The sequence below is a fragment of the Bidens hawaiensis genome, unplaced genomic scaffold, assembly GCF_021521415.1.
Source record: "Bidens hawaiensis isolate Kalapana, Puna unplaced genomic scaffold, B.hawaiensis_p1.1 tig00025178_1, whole genome shotgun sequence".
Classification (NCBI taxonomy): domain Eukaryota; kingdom Viridiplantae; phylum Streptophyta; class Magnoliopsida; order Asterales; family Asteraceae; genus Bidens; species Bidens hawaiensis.
The window spans coordinates 71,875-96,192 of NW_027494003.1; the positions used below are offsets into that span (position 1 = coordinate 71,875).

Sequence of the window (24,318 nt, forward strand, 5' to 3'; positions counted from 1 at the left end):
GTTCATGTGTAACATGTGTTACTGTTTGCCAAATCTGACCGTGCTTGCTTCATCGCAGTTGGGGTTCACCATATGACCATATATATACACATCAAAGTAGGGTCGAGAGTGATAATCGATAACATGCATGCATTTAATCGGTGACAAGGAAAATTTTACGAAAATGTTTGAATTGTCTATAATTTTTTAATAATAATAATTTTCTTTCCTTGAGTACTAAATTGCCATCAAGTAACATTTATCTCTATAAATACCCCAACCCTCTTTCTCCAAGAACGCATCAACCCTCATCTCCTTCAAATAACTTCAATGGCACAAACATGCGAGATGAAGCTTCTTGGGGCTCCGGGAAGTGTATTCGTCACTCGGGTTAAGTTCGCTCTTAAACTCAAATGCATAGAGTATGAGTACATTGAGGAAGATCTACGCAACAAAAGTGAGCTCCTACGTACCTCGAGCCCGATTATTCAGCAAGTCCCTGTGCTTTTCCATGCAAATGAACAGCCCATGATCGAGTCTCTTGCCATACTCGAGTATCTTGATGAGATCCAACCCTATGTCCACCCTCTCCTCCCTTCCAATCCTTCGGATCGGGCTCAATGCCGGAACTTGGCTTACACCTTTGATACCCAGGTATTTTATGATCCATGTCATTTGAAATTGGTTTTTGCGAAATAAATGTAATAGCAGCCAAACTTTTTTTTTTTTTTTTTTTTTTTTTAGTTTTGGTAATTGAGATGTTGACCAAAAAATATACTCAAATGGGCTATATGAGAGCCGGTGCTACTGGTCCAAAAAAAAAGAAAAAACCTTTGAACTTTAATCTTTTCCTTATCGGCTTAAATTATAAAGTTGGAAACAACATGATTGTAACTATACATCAAATCAAAGTTTCTAGTATTCGGACGGAGTTTTTATTATTATTTTTATTATTATTCTACTTTCAAAATTTTCATTATCACTGAATTTTAAAAACGTAATTCTCTTATTATTTGTATACATTTATGTTTTATTACATGACAGTATCATCCATTGACGAAAGAGTTTCTAATAACACGAGAGGGGGAGAGAAGAGAAGAATTGAAAAGGTTGATCATTGAACGATATGTGATGTTGGAAGAAGCATTCGTGAAGTTGAGCAAGGGGAAGCCCTTTTTCGGTGGAGATGATATTGGTTATCTGGATATTGTTCTTGGAAGTTTTCTGGGGTGGTTCAAATTGAATGGAACAGTTTTCGGTTTGAATATGATCGATGAAGCACGAACCCCAAAACTTACAGAATGGGTAAGGCGTATGTGGTCACATGAAGTGACTAAGAGTATGATTCCAAGTCACGAAATTCATATGAAATTCCTTAACATGCTCCAAGCCTAGTCGTCACTCATGCATGTTCCAGATTCTATATAAAATAAACCATTATATGTGCTAAATAAATGCCATGTATCAACACTATATCTGGTTAGATTTGAAGTTTATACTTGGTGTGTACGTTGATGAAGATCACCTAGTAGTGATCCTTTCCTTTGTTTTATCAAATTAGTTATGAAGTGAACTTTTTCCTTAGAATTCCATCTACTTATGTGACATTATTATATTTACAGTATCTTATAAATAAATAAGCTTTGCCAGCCCATGGTCTGGATAACACTTATAGAACGCAAATAACCCCGCCCCCAAATCATGAATCGATTAAGTATACAAAATCAAAGTTACAATACTCGTCCAATCGTGGGATATTAACTTATTTAGATATGTTTTTAATCTATAATTCCATATGAACGAATTAACCATAATCTACTCCTATTTCCTATAGTCTTTTGTTGTGTACTCAAATTAACATAACAAAGAGATAATCAATTGAGAAGTAATTATTCACTACTACACAAATGGGCAAAAGCGACCGAGATTTGCGACCAACTAGAATGGTCGCTAATTTAGCGACCGTATTTGTGACCGATGTTAAAACGGTCGCAAAATTAGCCACCAAAGTAGAATCGGTTGCAAAATTAGCGACCATGATCAAATCGGTCGCAAAATTAGAAACCGAGTTTTATCGGTCGTTAATCGGTTGCAAATGTAGTGACCGACATACTTTCGGTTGCAAATATAATCGCTAGTTTTACACAAAGGAAAAAAAACAAATAGCATATAAATATATTTGGTCGCAAATTTACTGACAGCCACTGTTTGGTCACAAAATGAACAAACAAAACAGAATCAGTTGCAAAATTAGTGACCTAAACAAAATCAGTCGCAAAATTACCAACTGATTTTTTCGATTGTTAATCGGTTGCTAATGTAGCAACCGAATTGTTACGGTTGCAAATATTTTCGCTAGTTTAAGAAAGCGAATAAAAAATTAAATATAAATTTTAGTAGCAAATTTACCTACTGACATAGTTTGGTAGCAAAATTAGCGACCAAAACAAAATCTGTCGCAAATATAGAAACTGAATTTTTCAGTCTGTTCCAAATTCACCAACCAAAATTGTTTCGATTGCAAATATGGTCGCTACTTCTAAAAAATAGTAAACTTAATGAATTTATAGGTTTGGCCGTTAAAATGGTCGCAAATTTTCTAATTGTAATTGATCGATCGCAAAAATAGTTGTCAATTAATAGAAATAAAAGATAAAATAAAAAGGAAGTGAAGTCCGTTTTAAAATCAATAAGAAATAAAAATTACCAAAATTTGTTGAGTCGTAAATAGAATAGCTAGTTTAAAAACATAACTTTCAAAAAAGAAATTAAAATACGACGGTTGCAAAAACAGTCACCAAGGCAATTAGTGTCATTATAGTACATAAATTTTCGATTTTATAAACACTATCAATTTGGCACTATTAACTGGAATTAATTTAAATTTACTTTCACTTCAGAAATTATGATTAATATCAATCCTTATTCACCAAATATGATCAATAAGAAATAACAAGGACAATTAGGATACGATTAATCAATTAGACGTAGTTAGAGACAATTACTGTTAATATTGGTCAAGGACGTAAATGATAACTAATTTCGGTCAATTAGGATTAGTTAAGCTAAATTAGTAGAGACAATTAGGGTCAACACCAGTCACCGATCACTGGTTAAAAACATTGGTTATAGACTGTTAATGTAAATAAGTAAATGCCAGTTAGCCGTAGTTAGTATCAGTCAGTTACTTTCAAATAAGGGCCAATAACGTCCATTAAGACGTGTGTAATTCTATATTGCATATTATCACTATTATGACTCATTGGAACTCGACATAACTTAAGATCCAATATAAGTGGATAAAGCTCATATGGTCAGGTCAGCTACGAGTCGTTATAAAAGACTTAAGCAATCAAATCTACTCGTACAAGCATAAAAGAACGCTAAGTGGTTGGTACAATTGATTTAAATATTGAGCTCTCGTAGTAGAAGTGATGATCTGTAGATGAAATAATGATTCATAGAAGAAACTGATTTAAGTATACGTCTTTCGCAAGAGGTAGCATGAATGATACATCATATGGCTTAGTAATTGTACTACGTGAGAACAATTTGTCCTGTAATAGGTTTGGGTACTATGGACAAAGGATATATTACTTAAACAAAATATCATAGTGAAGAAGTCATTTTACCCACTTGAAGAAGGTTTTCACTAGAGATGGTTGGTTTTGAAGGCAACCGCTCATCAAATTGAATCATTAAGAAGCTACCAAACATTTCCTAGCTCTCAAAGTAGGCTTCAATTGAAACGGATAGAGGATTCAGTCGTGGGTAGATTGAAGGGTAAAACATTCAATTGAAGGGCAAAGCAATGAATGGAATTGAAGGTCGCCGAAGCAATGAATGAAGTTACCGCATAACCAAACTACAATCATAAGTATTCAATTCAACGTTAAACTTAGCGACATCTTATCTTATGTAGAGAGTGATGAGAGTTAAAAGGGTGTCTATCTCTATTATAATGTAATATAGATAACTCTTATTCATACGTGTTATAGTTTACAATATCAGTAATTTCTCAAACATGTATTATTATATAACACTTATCTTTCGTGTTACACGTATTGGTTTATATAGTTTTGTTTTTTATAATATTATATATAACTTTTTTTATTTTACTTTTTTTAACTTGTTAGGCTGAGTGTACTGGGCAACACTTTGGGCGAATTTGGGGCGATTTTTTGGTGGAACTCCGCCTCCCCCCTCCCCCGGCGATAATTGGGCGAAAATGGGCGGGGGCGGGATATATTTGTCGCACTGTTGAAGAAGAAAATAATAATAAATTAATAAAATGACGGTTGTGAAACGGTCAAATTTAAAAAAAAAAATAAAAAAATTAAACTATATATATATATATATATATATATAAACATACACCCCTTCTTCTCCATTTTATATCCATTTTATACACAAATCATACCCAATTTCTTACAAAAAATAAACAAAATGAATCCTATAAACAACCCGAACCAACCGAACTACCAACTCCCTGCTTTCGGTCAAGCGTATGGTTCGCAATCGAGCCAACCGAACCAACCGAACTACCAATTCCCTCTTTTTGGTCAAACGTATGGTTCGCAATCGAGCCAACCGAACCAACCGAACTACCAATTCCCTGCTTTCGGTCAAACGTATAGTTCGTAATCAAGCCAACCGAACCAACCGAGCTATCCGTATCAACTTTCCGACCCGAACCTAAACATGTACGCCAACTTTCTCAGCCCCCAAAACACAATGCCGGCGTTCGGGTCTACACCACCGGAGTCGGTAGCGGATACGCAAACGTCACAGGCCTCCGGTTCAAGCAAAAAGCCGACCCGTAAACACAAAAAAAAAACAACCGGGGGAGACGATGGCGCAACGTGATCCATACAAGCATTGGAACGAGGAGGAGGAGGTGGCCCTTGAAAGGGCTTGGATTAACATTTCAGAGGATCCCAACATCGGTAAGTTTTTTAATATTAAGTAATTATTAAAAATGTATTTAGTGTTTATTAAAATATATACTAATTGTTACAAATAAATTTAATTTGTAGCTAACTTTCAAGTCACCGGGGGTTTTGGAAGAAAGTATTTGAAGCTTGGTTCGCGATAACCGGTAAACCCTAAGACTACCGGGGAAAAGAAGCGGTTCAAGCCCACTGGAAGGGGCTTAACGCCGATTGTCAAAAATTTGCCGGGATAATTAACCGGTTGAAGGGGTCCGGCGGGCGTAGCAGAAATAACGACGTCGACATTATAGGTCAAGCCTTGAGTGACTTTCGTGCTCAGGGTCACACTGTTGAGCGGCCCGGGAAACCGTTCAAGTATTTGAGTTCTTGGGAAAAGCTACGTCGTTGCTCGAAATGGAATGTGGCACCAACCGTTCTGGCCTCCCGACGAGCCGGCTCATCCCGGCCTTCAAAAAGGTCGAAGACATCGTCGTCGACAAATCCGAGCACACCAAAACACCCTCCGATGCTCGTAGCTTCTTCCTCGACGACACGGTCAATTTAGCCGATGATTTGAATATACCCGACGAAGATGAGGTAGAGGAGTTGCCTCGACCACGCGGGAGATCGAGGAAAAATAAGGGGGAAGGTTCGTCGTCAACACTATTCAATACGGTGCCCGTTGAAATAAACGAGTTGGTCGGTCGTTTGGAAACAAATGCCACCGTAATTGGAGCCGACATTCGAGCATCCAACAAACAACAAGAAAAGCTGAACCAGACATTCGAATTAAAACAAATGAAAGACGACTACGAATCTCTCAAAGCGGAGAGGTTTCACGAGGATGCCGAATTATTGATGCAACGCCGACGTGAAAAAATGCGCGAATATTACGGATGTTAGTTTCTTTTTTAGTTATGTTTTTTTTCTTTAGTTATGTTTTTTAATATTTTTAGTTATATATTTTTTTTAGTTATTTTTTTGTATTTCTTTTTAATTTTAATGCATTTTTATTTAATTATTTAAATAAATTGGTTTTTATTTAATTAGTTTAATTATAAAAAGAAAATAATAAAAAAACACACTGTGGGCCCAACTTGTAGCCCTTACACCATTACACCCCAAAAACAAATTTCCACTCCATGCTGACTGGGCGCCACGTGTCACAATTCGTCCCTAATTATAGCCTATTCACTGCACATAGGCTTAAAAGATGAAAAAAATTAAAAAACAATTTGTATTCCCTCCATTTGACCAAAATTTCCCCAAAATTATTTGAATTCCCTCCAAAGTCTAATCCCAAAACATATACTTCAAATTTTCACCCAGATCTATTCACCCTCTTCACATCTCTAAACCGTCTCCCTATATTGACCCTCTCTGGAAAGCCTTCTCGCACCTGTCTCTTGCCGTTTAACCATCATCGATCGATCGCGTTTGTTTGGCCGATGAACCACTGTTTGAGCCAATTATCTTCACGAAACGATCTTACATGGTAAGTGTGCAGCTTCAGACTTTAGCGGGGCTCCGAGTTTCATTGTTTATTACTATGATGATGAATTGATTAGTTTTATTTTTGCCTTTTTTCTTAGTTACAACTATTGAATTTGTGTTTTTTCATGTTGTTAAACTAGGTTTCAGATTTGTTTCTTGAAATTGCACAATGGTCAGTGTATGTGGAGGGTATTAGGTTGTAGACATGGATTTAGGAATTTGGGTTCTTCTCATTGCTTACTTCTGCCACTTATTTACATATGTTTGTTTTGTGAATTGTTGTTTTTTTTCACGTTAGTTTGGTTTAAAGCAAAAAAACAATATTGTTAGTAAACTATGATGTCATATTCTTGTATTGTGTATTTGGCCAGAAATAGTGCCCTTGTTGACTTGTTGCTGCTCATTTACATATTAAGGCTGCAGATTTTGCCATTGTGGTAGAGGTGAGGAAGGTGTTGAGACCGGATGAATTTGGGTAGAACAGACCCCGACCTGGAGCCTGAGATGTTGCAATAAAGACTTAAGACTGGTTCATTTCTGGTATCCATCTCAAACAACTGTATGCAGCTTCCAAATTATGATCTGTGTTTTATATTGAAGCCATAATTGTATGCATGCTCATCTTTGCTTTGAGTTTATAGATTTATGCTTGTACGATAGTTTTTTAATTACTTTATGTTGTCTTTTAGGTGTTAATGTTTTCTAGCGAATTGGATGATCAATCTTTGGCTGTTGCGTTTGAGTTATTTATGAAAACAGTTTTGGATTTATATTAACACACTTTTGCGGCGCTCAAAAATATTTGATACAATATTATCATACGTGTTTTATATCTGTTTTTTGTTATATTATTATTCGTAGTGTGTCATAGTAAATGAGTTGTATTTAATTTCAATGTGTCATAACGTGTTTAGGTTTTAATGTGGCATACTAATTGTAGGTTACTACAAGAGAGAAACATAAAGAGTTACTAGAGAAAGAAAAGAAGCAAAGAACTTGCAATGGTGAAGCAAATCAAGAAAGATAAGATCGCAACCGTGAAAACAAGAGGAAAATACTAGATGAAAGTGCAAATACATTTCCGGTTGAAGAACAAAGCAAATTGTCTCTTAACTACCCATGTATAGACATGTCTTATACGTTTTGATCTTGTATTAGAATTTTAATAATAATTTTATGAATTGGTACACTTTCTGTGAATTTTAATAATAATTTGATTTTGTATTAGAATTTGTAAATAGTTGAAACTGAAAAGGTTGGTAGCAAGTTTAATAAAAAACATGGTTGCTAAATTGGTTCCAATTAGGTTTGGTTACATTTCAGTTGCTAAACAGCCCAGTCGCAAAAATTGCTCAATTACGGTCGCAATCAATCAGTCGCAAAAGCGGTCATAAAAATCTTCGTTTGCAAAATTGGTTGTGAGAAAGTGCGGTCGCAATGTCAGTTTCTAAAGATTCGGTTGCAAATTCGGTTACTAAATTTGCAACTGTGACTCTAGTCGCAAAATCGGTCGCAACAATATCTTCGGTCACAAAAAATGGTCGCAAAATAATTACCAACCAGGGTTTAACCGACCACCAAAACTGGTCGCAAATTGGTTGCTAAAGGGCATTTGCAACTGATTTGCGACCGGCGGTTGCAAATGCCCAGTTTTCTAGTAGTGATTATGATTATATACATTGATCCATCTAGCAATGGGGAGGTGACGAAAAGCGGTGAGAAGTGTTGCCTGGATTCACGGTTATCACAAGTTGCTTTTGTTCGTTTGGGCCGTAAGCCAACAAACTATCAAGTGCCTCCAAAGTAATTTTACGACTGATGGAGTTAATGAAATCGTATCCATGGTTGTCACAAAACCGTCTAACTCAGTCTAAACGATAAGCCGCTCGATTCTAATCGTGTCTTTAAGTCTTTTCATTATAGACCAAGTCTCAAGAACAGATCATACATATAGAAATATTGGTTTTGTGTTTGTGAACTAGAAAATTCCGGAAGCAAGTATTTTGCTTTATTAAAGACAAACTTTTGTCATTTTTTCTTGCATGGCTCTACCAAAAAAAAAAAAAAAAAACTAGTATATAACGCAATATATTAATGCGTGGCAAAGAGAATTTATGAAAACAAAATAATGAGAATAGTCTTAAAACGAGAACCGGAATTAAAAAAATTACTAGTTTAAACCACGTAAGAATAAGCTAATTAAATGTAATGTTAAGATAATTTCCAGTAATGATCTACACAGATTTTGTAGTGCTGTTGGTAATCACCAAATTATTTTTCTACCACAATTAGTAATATATTTTTATGTTATATTATATTATATTTTTGCGGGTATATATGTGAGAAATATGTTGGGGATCACGGATGGATTTTCCTACGACAACTTTCAGTATGTTTGTAATCACTAAAATATACAAAAAGTTGCATGCAACTGGACTTTCGAGCATATACCTGTATGAGTATTTTTAAAAAAATATGTTTTGATCAAGTCAAGAAAGTGAGATTTTTTATTTTAAAAGTATATAGTTGTATCATATCGTTCTCTTTTAACCACTCCTATATTGTCATTGCATATGTAATTAAGGAGCTTACATTGAAAGAGAGGTGATTCACTCACAATAAAATAACCATTTAGATATTAAATGAGTTCTGTGTAAACTTTTAAGACTATAGAAATAAGAAACTTTAATAAGTGAGTTCCTTAACATCGTGACAATCGATAACGTGGCCTTATAATTTTTTAAATAAGCAGTCATCAAGTAAGATAATTTATCCCTATAAATACCCCAACCTTTTCTCTCCAAGAATGCATCCATATACCATTATCTTTCAAATAATTTCAATGGCACAAAAGTGTGAAATGAAGCTTCTTGGGACTCATGGAAGTGTATTCGTGACGCGGGTTAAGTTCGCGCTTAAACTCAAGTGCATCGAGTATGAGTACGTTGAGGAAGATTTGTGTAACAAAAGTGAGCTCCTGCTTACTTCGAACCCAGTTTTTCAGCAAGTTCCTGTGCTTTTTCATGCAAATGAACATCCCATGATCGAGTCTCTTGTCATACTTGAGTATCTTGATGAGATCCAACCCGATGTCCACCCTCTCCTCCCTTCCAACGCTTCGGATCGAGCTCAATGCCGGATCTTGGCTTACACATATGACACCCTGGTAATTTATGATCCGTGTCATTTAAATTTAATTAGTTGGGTTTTTTCATAATAAAAATAATGACAAACAAACATTTAGTTATAGAACTTTTTTCCTAGTTTAGGTGATTAGTTTAGGGGTAAAATAACCAAAATAAGGATGTTGATTAAGGATGCAAATGGACGGAGCCTGAGCTCGGCTAGGTTCGAGCTCCGCTTGTTTTAACTTATGAGAACTCGATTTCGGCTCGGGCTTGTCTCGTTTATCATATTAATATATATATATATATATATGGATGGTTCAGACGATAAATGAAAGTAATACGAGAAATGCGAGAAGTGAATAATACACTGATTGTATTTGATCTATGGCCTACGGTCAAGATGACAACATTGTAAATATTAATAGCTTTTGTTACATGGTTTTAAGGGAAAGGGGGTATTTTCGTATTTTATGTGTAAGCTAAATTAAGAAACACATATTATCATATCCAACTCCATATTTTATGCCACATAATTATTTTCTCAACCACATCAAAAGTCAATAATCGGGAGAATTTTAATACAATAATCTTCCTTTGTTTTGAGATTATTTATCCACACAAATTAAATGTGAGATCTTCGAAGGTTATCAACTTGATTATTGGTTGAACGATTTGTGATTTTTTCTAGCTTTTATTCTTCTGAAGCTTTCAATGCATTCATACCTACATTTATATTTTTTTCATAAAAATACATCCTCAAGGTTAACTATTTGAGGAAATAATAGAGATTATCTCAAATACTTTGACATTTATGTACAGACTTTAATACCTATGTAGGATACATTGATATAGACTATACAACATATGTAGATATCAGTTATATTATGTAGGCTATATACGTTATGTATATACGTTATGTATATGTATCAATTATTATTCACTTTGGAGAGCAAACACTAGTGGTATATGCATAGATTAATTAACCATATTTTAATTACTAATAGTGTTTATGAATTACTATTTATGTAGGATGAATACTTTGTTGTGTAGGTATTGTATATGAAACTCAGAATGAATTCTTTGTATTTGTGTAGGATGAATACTTTTTTGTGTATGCATTGTATATGAAACTCTAATGAGCTATTTGTATATGTGTAGCACTCTTATGTTGTGTAGGCACTAACTATGAATCTATCTACGCATGATTTTTTTTATGTGTAGGAAAGCTAATTTATTGTGTGGGTTGTTGTTTTATAATTATGATGTTTGTTTAATTTGTTGGATGTGCGTGTATGTTGTTGTGTAGGAGCGATGTGATGTTTAAATCACTTCTCGCGTTTCTCGCATTAATATCACTTCTCGTATATATATATATATATATATATATATATATATATATATATATATATATATATATATATATATATATATATATATATATATATATAAAGAGAGAGAGAGAATGGTTAAAATAAAAACAAGAAATTTTCTAAAAATGGTAAGAAGGGCATAAAGCTTGAAGTTGAGAAATTATATGAGTCTATCTAAGAAACTATATTGCCTAAATCCTAGATTATAGGAAACTATTTGGTATTTTGAAAACTACTAATCTTAACCATTAGAATCTAGATCCAATGGCCTAGATCTATTATTATACTTCATAGAAAACTATTTATTTTTTTAACCCACACAAAGACACACACACACACACATACACACACTAGACGAATGCTCGCGCGATGTGACGGGTGTTTGAACGCATACCCTGTTAATCACGAAACAATTATGAGTGTTCATGGTGCGATTTAAAAATTTGAAGTCGTTTAACCGGTCATCGGTTTGGTTTCATGGTTGGTTTTTAATTTCGATCGATTGGTCGGTTTCAAAGTTTTCAAAACGTAGCGAACGGTTTGGTTCACGGTTTATACCGGAAGTTGGCCATATGAAACCAAACCAGACAGTAAATGTTGAATGCATTTTAATCATTTTTGTTATTTAGTATTAGATATGTTTTGTTATATATATTAGATATAGTTAAAATATAATAACAATGTATTTTTAATACAAGGAAACAACACTATTACAACTTTAATTTAACATAATTCCAGTATGACTTTTTTAATCATTGTTTTTGTTATTGTTATTCTTTCGTTTCTTGGGTCTTTCATTAATGTTTACTATTTATGTTACTAAAATGATCATTTTTCCTGTCATGATCCTCTTAAGTATCATATTTTATTGATAATTAGCTAGAACTTATTGGTACAGTTAAATTAAAATCATTTTAAACAAAATTTATTATCAAAGCTTAAATTGTGAAACCAAATCATAACTAGACTATTTGTAATGGTTTTCCCTGAATTTTCAATTGTTCGTTTTTGGCTTTGTACGACAAAAGATCGGTACCAACAATTGGTCTCACAAGTTTAACTTAAAAACCATTAAAACCGGCATTGAACACTCCTAGGTAACATATTAAGTTTTTTATATTAAATAAAAAATTATAACAATATCATACTCAAATTTAAGAGAATTAAATGCTCGTTTTTATGGTTCCATTTTTTTACAAAAATATAATCCCATGAAAAAATACCGGCTGTTTAAAAAACGTGGGTGGGAAGTTGGTTTAAAATTGAAAATAAAAACATGATATGGTTAAAGATCATGGAACAAACTTGTAAATTGGGTGAATTGTGTTTAAAATACAAGTTTATCACATTTTACACGTGTACTTTATGCATTAGTATTTGTAAAACTCTTAAAATAAAGTGTGTTAATTTACTCTTGTTTTATGTATTATATGTAGTAAAGATACCTATAGTATTTAATTACACCATTTATATATAACATAATGTAAAATAGTAACTAATTTTATCATAATTTTATAAATAAAAATATTATTATATAAATATATATTATTAATATAGAAGTTATATAAATAATAGGCTCGTTTAACTTTGCAAACCAGCTCGATCTTTATAAGTGAAGCTCATGCCCGTTTATTAAAAATTTATTTCAAAGCTCAAGCTTAGGCTCGAGCTCATTTATAGCTCACTAGTCGGCTCCTCTTGTTTATTAAACAATATATTTGGTAGCTCACGATCCGGCTTGACTCATTTGCATCTCGATCTATTGTTAACAAAAAAGTAGTCAAATAGGTAGGACAACTGTTGAAGAGCCGGCTAGCCCACTAACGGCTATTTGCAGTGCCGAACCAAGCGTAGGGCGAGCCGGGAAACAAGCCGAGGCCTTTAGTTTCGGGGGCAAAATTATATATATATATATATATAACTTTTTTTATAAAATAAGTTTGAATCTTAATAATCTTATTATTTATTGGGCCCAATACTTTTCTTTTTTAAAACATAATTCATTTAAGCTAGTGGGCCCAAACTACATTTAAAATAAAAATTATATAAACAAAAACATACACCTTTACGGTCGATTGAATTCCAAATTTTCGGGCCAATCTTTCGTTAGTGAAGATTGACCAGAGGCCAGTCACTGACACCTAACGACCTAGCTATCACCGTTGATTTTATTACTATATTTTTCCTCTGTTTAGTTATAACATTAATGTTGTTTCATAAATTATCTTTTATATTCCATTACTCGTTAGGGCCTACCAACCTTTTTTTTTGCTCGGTCGAGGTATTTAAATTTTCAAAAACAACCTTGACTACATGAGAGCCGATGGGTAGTGGCACACAAACTCCGAAAATATGGCTCCTTCACAGCCCACATAAACAAATACAAAAGCGAGCCACAAATACAAAAGCCAACGAATATTTGTGCACATTTTATGGTCAACATGGTCAAAATTATTTCCAACAGTATGTGCATGTCACCCATACTGGTATGGAACTCAGAAGTCGGAACTCAGAAGAAGTCGGAACTCAGAACTCTGAGTTCCGACTTCTGAGTTCCATACCAGTATGGGTGACATGCACATACTGTTGGAAATAATTTTCCTTTTAACTGAAGTTTCAACGTTTAGTCCACATGTTTAAGCTTAAATAGTTCTTCTTTTATGTTAAACTATACATCGAAGTTTCTAGTATTCTGTTTTTAAAGATGGAATTTTCCCCCCAAATTTTCACTGGGTGGTACTGAATTTTAAAAACAAAAGTAATTCTCTTAATATTTATCGTTTTTGAGCTTTATATATTATCTTCATGAATTATATTGCCATCAAAATTTAAAACCATAGATGTAATATTCATTTATTGTAATTACATGAAAGTATCACCCGTGGACGAAAGAGTTCATGATAACACGAGACAAGAGGAGAAAAGAAGAATTGAAAAAACTGCTCATCGAAGGATCACTGATGTTAGAAGAGGCATTCGTGAAGTTAAGCAAGGGGAAGACCTTTTTCGGTGGAGATGATATTGGTTATCTTGATGTTGCTCTTGGAAGTTTTATTGGGTGGTTCAAGTTTAATGGATCAGTTTTCGGTTTGAATGTGATCGATGAAGCAAGAACCCCGAGACTTACAGAATGGGTAAAGTGTATGTGGTCACATGAAGTGGCTAGGAGTATAATTCCAAGTCACGAAATTCACATGGACTTCCTTAACATGCTCCAAAGCCAGTTGCCACCCATGCATGCTCCAGTTTCCACATAAAATAAACCGTTGTGTTTATATACACACATATATATATATGCTAAATAAATGCCATGCACCAACACTATATATCGATAGATTTGAAGTTTGTACTTAGGTGTTGATGCTAATGAAGATCACATAGCAGTGAACTTTTATGTTTTACAAACTTGGTTATGAAGTGAATGTTTTCCTTAGAATTCTATCTACTTATGTGAAATTATTATATATACAACAATTATATATATATATATATAATATATATATTTATATATATCAGCCAGGGGCTGGATAACACTTCTAGCATTCCTAATCTATTCTACATCTCCATCTCAATAATTACACTAAAAACACTATCTTTTCTCTTTCATTTGCAATTAAATATTATTTTTTACTTTTATTATTATATATTTTTTCTCCTTCACTCACAACCACTTTCCTAAGACATTAAAATTAAAAATTATAGAGATGAACAATATGTTTCTCTAAATTTAACTATGAAAAATAATATTTTATCTCTTCTTCTCTCACAATCACTTTTAACCATCTCTAAAACATAGAGAACCCTCTCTCATAAATTGGAGAATGGATTGAGATTACTCTTATTACAAAACACAAATAATTATGTTAGTGAAGGACCCATGAAATATTCTCACATAGTCAGAAATTTTTCCCGTTGACTATTGCTATATAATCATATGGATCAGTCTGAATTTTTACAGTATAACGTTACTACAAAAAGATTCACAGGGACAACCGGCCTCATACCACTAGGGTAGATTCGTCCCAGAATCTCGCCCCCAAATCATGAATTTGATAAAACTATACAAAATCAAAGTTACACTACTCATCCAATCATGTGTATTAAATTAGATATGTTGTTAATCCATATGAACGAATTAACCTTGATCATCTCCAACAACCTCGCAACTGAGGACGATTTGCTAAACATATTCTCATTACGAACTCGCTAAAGAAACCATACCATAGATAGAAAGATTTCATAAATCACCCTCTTATGAGTTGGAACTTCCTTTTTTTTCCTTTGGTGGATCCAGTTAACTTTGCATGTTTTTTATGAAATTTGTTTTGAAAATAGATAGAAAGATTTCATAAATCACCCTCTTATGAGTTGGAACTTCCTTTTTTTTCCTTTGGTGGATCCAGTTAACTTTGCATGTTTTTTATGAAATTTGTTTTGAAAATAGTTATGCTATAAAGAAGAATGGAAGAAGTTTTGGTTATGTTTGAAATTAAGATGCCACCTGTGCCAAATAACAACATGTTTAATAATTTTTAACACTTACTAAAAAAATGCTTTAGGTTAAAGTTAATTTAGACTTCAGAGACTTGGTATCTTGAACTCTGGACAACGAACTTTATATGTGATTTGTGAACTAACTGTTCTATTTTTGTCACAAACTGTAAAAGTCAACAAAAGAAAAACTTAAAAAAACTCGAATGCTAATTGTTTTGAAAAGAATGTAGCTAAAACCTTATAATATTGGCCAACTCCTACTTGATTACTTTTTGTCGGCATCTTTCAAAGCCATAAAAAGAAAACTTATTTCTCATTTAAAACTTTCGTATGTATCATTAAATTTATAACTCGTTAAAACTAGTATGTGTCTAAGATTGGGTTTTGGGTAATGAGCGCAATAAATAACTTTTAATCACATAAAATTGTAACCGTAACAAAAAGGCTAGCACCGGCAAATATGAAAGCGGGTATGAGACATGATTTAAAATCGGATATTAGACCGAGCATATATATCAGTCTCAAATCATTACAAAATTAGATTCCATGCACTACTACAGAACATATACATTAAAAGCGGTTCGGATATTTCCTTAGAAGCGGTTTTCTAAGTGAACCGCTTCTAGCTTTTGTCCAGCAACACTTAAAAGCGGTTTTCAAAATTTTAACATATGTTAGAAGTGGTTCAGCCTCCAAAACTGCTTCTAAGGCACCCATTTTACAATTTTAAAAGTCCTTCCAATCAATCCAACGGCTATACACTCAAAGAGGTAACAAAAGCTTCAAAGCTTTCATTAAATCCTTCTTCACACTTCATACTTTTCAATCTCTTAAAAACAAAAACTTCGAACTTCAATCTCTTAAAAATCCTTCTTCACATTTATTATACCATCTTCAAAGCTTTCATTAAATACTCTCATTCAAATCTCTTAAGCTTCCAAAGCTCATTTATGAGGTAACAAAAACTTTGATTTTCACTTAATATTCATAGTTTTTGTTCACTATTTTGATTTATTGTTTATTTTATCTAAAAATAGTGTTTTTATTTACTTTTTAGTTGTTTTAGTGTTAGTATATATGTATATTACATATGTGTGTATGTATATAAATATACGTATAGGATAACCCTTTAGAGTATATACCCGTCCAAAATTTATCTAATAGAGATAAATTTTGGATTGTCCCCTTTTGGGACTGTTTTTTTGGATATTATATCTCGTTTAGAATATGTGTACATTTTTACAGGTTGACTATTTAAGAAAAAAATCAGCAGTTATTTCCTCCTACTCTTTCGTGTTTACGTTTTATACGCATACTTGGGGAGTTGAGGGGAAATGCTGTCGATTTTTCTTAAATAGTCAACTTGTTAAAATGTATACATATGAGATATAATTTTCAAATAGTGGGTTAGGATCCGCCGCCTTAGAGCACCGATTTACACCATATACATATATTTATTTGTTATTTTCTTTTCAGATGGATCGTAAGGTTGCCAAAGATAATCAACTGAAATGTGGAGATGAAATGATTTGGTGTCCTTGTATGGAATGTCAAAATTACAAAAGATTTGATAATATCAATGAGATAGAGTTTCATTTGACGACTCGTGGTTTTAAGCCTAGATACACTTGTTGGTCAATGCACGGGGAGTCACTTGGTGATCGTGACACGTCATCAAATAATTTAGAGAATGACGATAAACGTAATTCAATAAATGACACCAACGGCAATTTAAATGACATGTTTAACAATTTAGAAACTGATGCTGGTGATGATGAACTAGACAAATTAAAAAATATTTTTGATGATTCAGAAAAACCATTATATACCGGTTGTTTGAAATTTTCCAAACTTAGTGCTGTGTTGAGATTGTTTAACATAAAGACTAAGCATGGATTGAGTGATACAAGTTTCACGGATATATTAGAGGTTGTGCATGAAATGCTTCCGGAAGATAACGAGTTACCAGTTTCGTTATACGGTGCAAAAAAAATGATGTGTCCAATGGGATTGAAAGTAAAAGGAATACATGCATGCCCAAATGATTGTATGTTGTATAGAAAAAAGTTCAAAAATGATCACAAGTGTTTTGTTTGTGGTGTGTCGAGGTATAAGCGTAAAACCGAAACGAGTGAAGTTGACAATGATGTGAAGAAAAATGGACCACCGGCTAAATTGTTGTGGTATTTACCAATTATACCGAGACTAAAACAATTATTTTCAAATGAAAAGGAAGCAAAATTATTGCGTTGGCATTCAGATGACCGTGTAAATGATAGAAAATTAAGACATGTGGCAGATTCACCTCAATGGAAAAATATTGATAATATGTATCCAGAGTTTGGCAACGAGGTTAGAAACATACGGTTTGGATTTAGTTCAGACGGAATCAACCCGTTCGGAACCATGAGTAGTATTCATAGTACGTGGCCAATTCTTTTATGCATCAACAATCTTCCACCGTGGTTATGCATGAAACGAAAATAATAATGATGTCACTGTTGATTCAGGGGCCGAAACAACCTGGTAATGACATTGATGTTTACTTGTCTCCGTTGATTGATGACTTAAAAACTATGTGGGGTACTGGTATGGAAGTGTATGATGCTTATAAAAAGGAGAGATTTAACTTGAGAGCCATGATTTTTTGCACTATAAGTGATTTTCCAGCATATGCTAATTTTTCAGGATACAATACTAAAGGTTACCTTGCATGTCTTGTTTGTGAAAATGAGACAAGTTCAAAGTATTTGAGAAAATGCAAAAAAGTCGTCTACATGCGACATCGACGATTCCTTCCTTGTGATCACATTTATCGAGATAAGAAGAAGGAGTTTGACGGGAATTCAGAACATGAAGTAATAAGGCAACGATTTGATGCATTTGATCAAGTTAAAAATATAAATACGGTGCTGGGGAAAAGACCTCGCAGCGAGAAAACAGCTCGTGGTGAGAAAACAACTCGCGGTGAGAAAGCAACCATTTCCACCTAAGGCAATTGGAAAAAAAAGTCAATATTTTGGAATTTACCATATTGGAAGGAATTACAAGTTAGACATTGCCTATATGTTATGCATATCGAGAAAAATGTATGTGACAACCTTTTGGGCTTATTGTTAAACCTCCTAGGGAAAACTAAAGATGGGTATAGAGTTCGTCAAGACATGGTAGAAATGGGAATACGTAAAGAGCTTGCTCCTGTTGAGACTGCCAAAGGTTTTTATCTACCACCTGCGTGCTATACTATGTCGAAAGATGAAAAGAAAATTTTTTGTCAATGTTTACATGACATTAAAGTTCCATCTAGTTATTCTATAAACATTAAAAGGTTGGTGTCGATGAAAGATTGTAAGTTGGTTGGTATGAAGTCTCACGATTGTCATGTTTTGATGACACATATGATTCCTATTGCAATTCGTGGATTGTTACCAGATAACGTCCGACATACCATCACAAAACTTTGTTTATTTTTTAACAAGATTCACTCGAAAATTATTTGCAAAAGGATGGCTTGATATCACCCTCGTAAATTGGTTTGAAATGTAAGTTTTTTTTGTACAATTTACCAGTTTTATATATTATTGACTTTATTAATTTTATAATGTTTATTTTTCTTAATTTAAGGTATTTTTACGAGGAGTCTATTCGTTTAGGTAGGCCATGCGGTTTTCTGAGCGCATACTTTATCAACGCACGTTTGTGCCAACTTGAACCCGAAAAAGTTAAACGTCACATTATCGACGTAATTAATCTTCATAAAGATTTTTTGCTTGCTCCCCATTTGGCAGAGTAATACATATTTTATTGTTACGTCTTTCAGCTAATTTTTATATAGTTTACGACTACATGTTTATCTAATTATTCTATAATTTTCTGTTTTGTAGGGGTCATTGGATCTTGTTTATAATTTTCCCTAAACGTAAAGAAGTATGATCCGCTTCAAACTGCTATGTCCTGTAGTAGTGATGACTAGAGATCCCAATTGGCTTGTTTAGGGTATGGGTAGTGGGGCGCGGCCGGCCCGGCGTGGCCGACGTGGTCGCCGCGCACACCACTACACCATTCTCGTGATCAGAGGCGCAGACGATGGGGTTGGCCGGGACCGCGGGGCGGAAACTAGCCGTTGGCTAGTGTGGTTTTAAAAAAATAGCCGTTGGGCTATTATTAAAGTAAAAAAAGGTTTTTTATTAAAAAAATAACTACCCCATTTTATAACAATAACACAACATTCTCATTACATTTCTCTCTAATAATTTAAAAACCTCTCTAAGTTTCTCAAATTTAAAACCACGTCGGGCTCGGGTTACGGTAATATCAACACAGAACCGGAGCCGACTAAACCCGCAGAACAATCCCACAAAGGTAAGGAGAAGAAAACCGGAGAAGCGGGATTGGTGAAGCTCAAGATACAATTTAACGAATTGTCAAGTAGCCTCCTCTCGATTGGTGAAGCTCGACATACAAAAAATCGGTTCAAGAGTTTGACATTTCTAGCCAAAGACTTTAGCCACCTACCACTATCCGACCAATCGATAATGGAGGAAGAAAAAGATCTTGTTCGGAAGAAATTGGCGAAAAAAAATAAAAACGCTATTTTTATGTATTTTAAATTTATGTTTTTATTTTCCTTTTTATTTATGTTTTAATGAATTGTTTTAATCTATATTTGTGTGTATAACAATAAAAAAAAATCAATCAAGCCCCAGATCACCTAGACCACTACACCCTATGGGGCTTGATCCTATGCCACGTCAACGCCTACGTGACGCAAATATATTGGACCACTTGGTCTTGGATTAAGCTTCACTGCCCTTAGCCTTATATCAACAAATACTCAAATCATTAATTAGATTCCTTAAATTAAATACATTCCAATTTGTTTGTTTTTATCAGCGAAGACATTAGTTTAGTTTAATGAAAACCAAGGCCGACCCATAGGGTGGCGGGGAGGTCGACGGCCACATGCCGACACCCCGTTAGGCCTAAATTTTATTTTTTTAAATTATATTTATTTTTATTAATAACAATATGTATATTTAATGTTTAAACTTAATTACATGACCACCAGCTTGGTTTAGTGACAAATGGGTATTACTCTCAACCAAAAGGTTATGGGTTCAAGTCTCATTTGAGACATGTTTAATTCTATTTTTATACAAAAAAATTTTACACAACCCTAAAACCAAGTAAACCTATATATAAATTTTTTGTTGTTCAGATTCCAAAATACTCCTTTTTAATTAAGGCCCAAAAAATTTTCGCTTTCGGTCCATTTTTTTTTTGCTTTCTCGGAGCCGGGCCTAATAAAAACAAATTAGAAAAATTAAGTCTCTTCATGCATGGCTGAATAGAAAACTATGAATGGTGATTATGAATGAAACAAGAAAGAGAAGAAACATATTGGCTTTCCACATCTTCCAAATGTTCATAAATGTTAATGTCGACAATTATATATTGAAATTAAAACTTTGTTTTGACCCGCCGCATCAATCTGATGTTATCAAACATAAAAAATATGATGATAAATGAAATGCACACTGCCACACACTAATAAACAGTCTAAATATTGTTAAGCGAAGATAATTGTCATTTCAAATAAATTAACCATTCATGTTTCCCAATCATGAAGGTAATCATGTATTTTTGATAATAGTTTTTTACTCACATATATCTTTGACTTTAGCTGCAGCAGCTTTAATCTTTAAGATTGTTCGCCTTTTACGTTTCAAGCGGTCAACTATTATGGTTGATCCCAACACTCAAAACATGCCTTATGACTGCTTCTAGGAATTGATTGAAAGAATTAAAAATGGCTTTGGAAATCTTTCTTAAGCCAAGTATCTCGCGTTAGCACTTCGTTTGCGATACTTGTGTTAGGAAATACCTAGTAAGAACATACAAATATACAAATATTAGTACGAAATTCATATGTATTGTCTCAAGCATATGTCAACATACATATTGTTTGTGCATCTTTTATAACATTTTAGCACGTTAAAAAGATAAACTTGTTGTAAAGCAACAACCTATTAGCAACCAAGTAACATAGTAGATAAACATAAGAACATAATATAAAGATAGAGATAGTAAAAAATGATAGATGAGATAAGTATTTTCATTAAGTATCATAGATCAAATACAAGAACCCACTATTTATAGGGTCACAATATTAATACAATATTAATGGTAATGTGGAATATGGATAGTCATCAAATCATAATTGTTCATAACACTCCCCCTTGATTATCCATGTGATAAAGAAAATACACGCTTTTGGATGTTGTCTCGTTAAAAACCTTGCTAGAAAAACTCATTGGGAAAAACCATAGCTAAGGGAAAAAGAGTGCAACGCGTATAAAACTCCCCCTCATTTATACATCCTTTAAGTGGCGGATTATGATCTTCTGGGAAAGTTTGTTTAAGACTTTTGTAATTAAAACTCCTCCGCTTAATCTTGTAATGTACACTTCCTATTTGGAGGAATGATGTACTGTCTTCGTGTATGACTTGCAGTGCCTCATCTTGTAAACAAGTGACTTGTAGTGTCTCATCTTGTAAATAAGTACCATAAGATCCATGACTTTGTTATATTACATTCTTTGCATAAATATGACTAACCAAACCTTTTTTTACGGGTTAGTAAAATATAAACTTATATATTTCATACCTTGCATGTATAAAATATTTATGTTTAGCGTATTTTGTTGTCTATTCACTTGAAAAATTTATATCTTGTCAATAAATGTAAATAAATAATATACATAGTTGTGTATAACTAGCAAGAAATATTGCATCAATTGCGATAAATTATGTTTCTCCTTAACCAAGAATTTCTATTGATATAAAGGATAATTTGTTCTATATGAGATGAACTTTATCCATATTAAAATGTTTTAACATTTTCAAGATGAAATGATTGATATAAAAATATCAATACTCAAATGCTCAACCTACATACCATCTCTTTATGAGATACAATGCAATCATCATATGATATTGTTGATTTAATATTAAAATATTCGACACATGGATTGAATATATCATATTCGTATCTCTTTTTCAAGAGATAATCACCGAGTTGATTATATCATTTCTGACTCGGCTTTTAGAGCTCACATATAGAACTTGTTAATTTCATATAATAAATTTCTTGAGCTTTTAGCTTAAATGCTTCATGAACGTATAATTTGTCATGAACTTCCTTCTATGTTAATCAATCATGTATACAATATACAAGTCAAAAGGTTTAGCAATCCATCATGAATTTCCTTCCATGTTAACCAATCATGTATACAATTTTACTCTTCAAGAGTTTGGCACATAAACTTCATCTGGTTAGCGCATTCTTTTCTATGTTATATTTAAAGATGTCATCAAAAATTATTTTAATTTCATTTCATATGGTACCATTCTTGTACATAGTTTATTCAATACCATCATATGTTTATTAATGCATAGGAATTACATCCTTAAGATGCTTACTTTTAACTAATAAATCATGTTAGGAAACTCACCAGGAGTTCTATATATATATATATATATATATATATATATATATATATATTCCATTCATCAATATATACAAGAATTTATATAATACAATCATATCGTTCTCGAGAACTTATTATATATGATCTTGGCAATTTAAAACCTTTAAGGATAAATTTCATTATCATAATATCTATTAGATGCATATCATTTCTCTCTTGTATTACCAGATTAAATTGTGTTGCATCCACCATTAGAGAATATATCTCCTCATCGTTGTGCCATTAATTATGCCTTAACTTGCATAATTTTATTTTTCTTATCACGCTTTTGCAGAAAAGACTCTATTATATCTAATATATATTACAACAATTAGTTGTATGGACCACTTGTCCAAAAACTAGCAGATTCGTGAGAGAATTCAGTTCTGCATCATTTGCATCTGTTTATTTTTTTGCCAATCATTTTAATATCACATTTATCGGCAGAACTTTGTTCTTGATCCTCAACGTTTTCATTATTTCTAGCGCTATTCAAAATTATCAACGAAGTCAATTTTTTCGATTCCATATATATCTAGACATGATATAGTTTGTTGAGAACTCTTTTATTTTCAGGTACCTGAGGTTCTTCTGGAACCATTATGTCTATCGTCTAAGAGAATATTTCATTATACCTCGACTTGACCATTTTCATTACTTGCTCCATTTTCGAGGATTTTTATTCTTTGAATCCAATAATCTATCACGCTTCAGGCGTGCCATAGACTCATCACTAATGTATGGTTGTCTTTTCAATAACATTAATTGGAGCATTAGCAGTTGTTTATGTAATTTAGCTAGTCACTCTATTTAGGTCAGTGAATGCATCTGGTAGTTAATTCGCTAATTCTTGTAAATGAATTATCTTTTAAACTTCTTGTATACACTTTTTAACTTGAGGATAATTTTTTTAACTTCTTGTATACACTTTTTAACTTGAGGATCAACATAATGATAATTCATTACAACTTTTTAATTTTCCAACTGCTTCTTTGTCACACCCGGCCCTAAACGGCGGAAACAGCCGGGTGCGCGCGAGTGGGAATTGATAATCAAGCACGGGTCATTGCAAATATTCAAATAAATTTTCCATTGCGCATGAAATGTCTAGTACAAAATACATTACATTGTTTAGAATTACACATATAAAAACATCCACATATGAAAAACGTTGAAGATTTCCGCACCATATCCCCTTACACGGCGGGAACAACCACGCGTGTGGAAGGGATAGAACTAAAATCTTCCAAAAACCATTTTTATAGATGTTCTGCGTGAAGTGCTCTATGTGTGACTCCTTGCGCTACTAATGATCACCTGAAAGACACGTAAAAACATTTGAATCAGTATAAACTGAGTGAGTTCACTAGTTTTGGTGACTTGATAAATCGTA

General features: G+C 33.2%; 2 protein-coding genes across 4 annotated transcripts; both read left to right on the plus strand.

Annotated features, from left to right (window-relative positions):
- The first annotated feature begins 238 nt into the window (after positions 1-238).
- LOC143570969 (glutathione S-transferase U16-like) lies at positions 239-14,192 on the plus strand. Of its 3 annotated transcripts, none has more exons than XM_077056487.1 (2): positions 239-633; positions 1,024-1,777. In XM_077056487.1, exons 1-2 carry the CDS (start codon positions 310-312, stop codon positions 1,372-1,374), a joined length of 675 nt encoding a protein of 224 aa, XP_076912602.1. In that variant the 5' UTR covers positions 239-309; the 3' UTR covers positions 1,375-1,777. The 3 variants fall into 3 exon arrangements, with proteins under 3 accessions (XP_076912602.1, XP_076912601.1, XP_076912600.1); XM_077056486.1 differs by lacking the exon at positions 1,024-1,777 and adding an exon at positions 13,776-14,192 and having other exon boundaries at positions 262-633; XM_077056485.1 differs by lacking the exons at positions 239-633; positions 1,024-1,777 and adding exons at positions 9,193-9,570; positions 13,776-14,192.
- Positions 14,193-16,872: 2,680 nt separating this feature from the next.
- On the plus strand, positions 16,873-18,389 carry LOC143570978 (uncharacterized). Its single transcript, XM_077056499.1, has 3 exons — positions 16,873-17,748; positions 17,907-17,985; positions 18,085-18,389. Exons 1-3 carry the CDS (start codon positions 16,873-16,875, stop codon positions 18,387-18,389), a joined length of 1,260 nt encoding a protein of 419 aa, XP_076912614.1.
- The last annotated feature ends 5,929 nt before the right edge of the window (positions 18,390-24,318 follow it).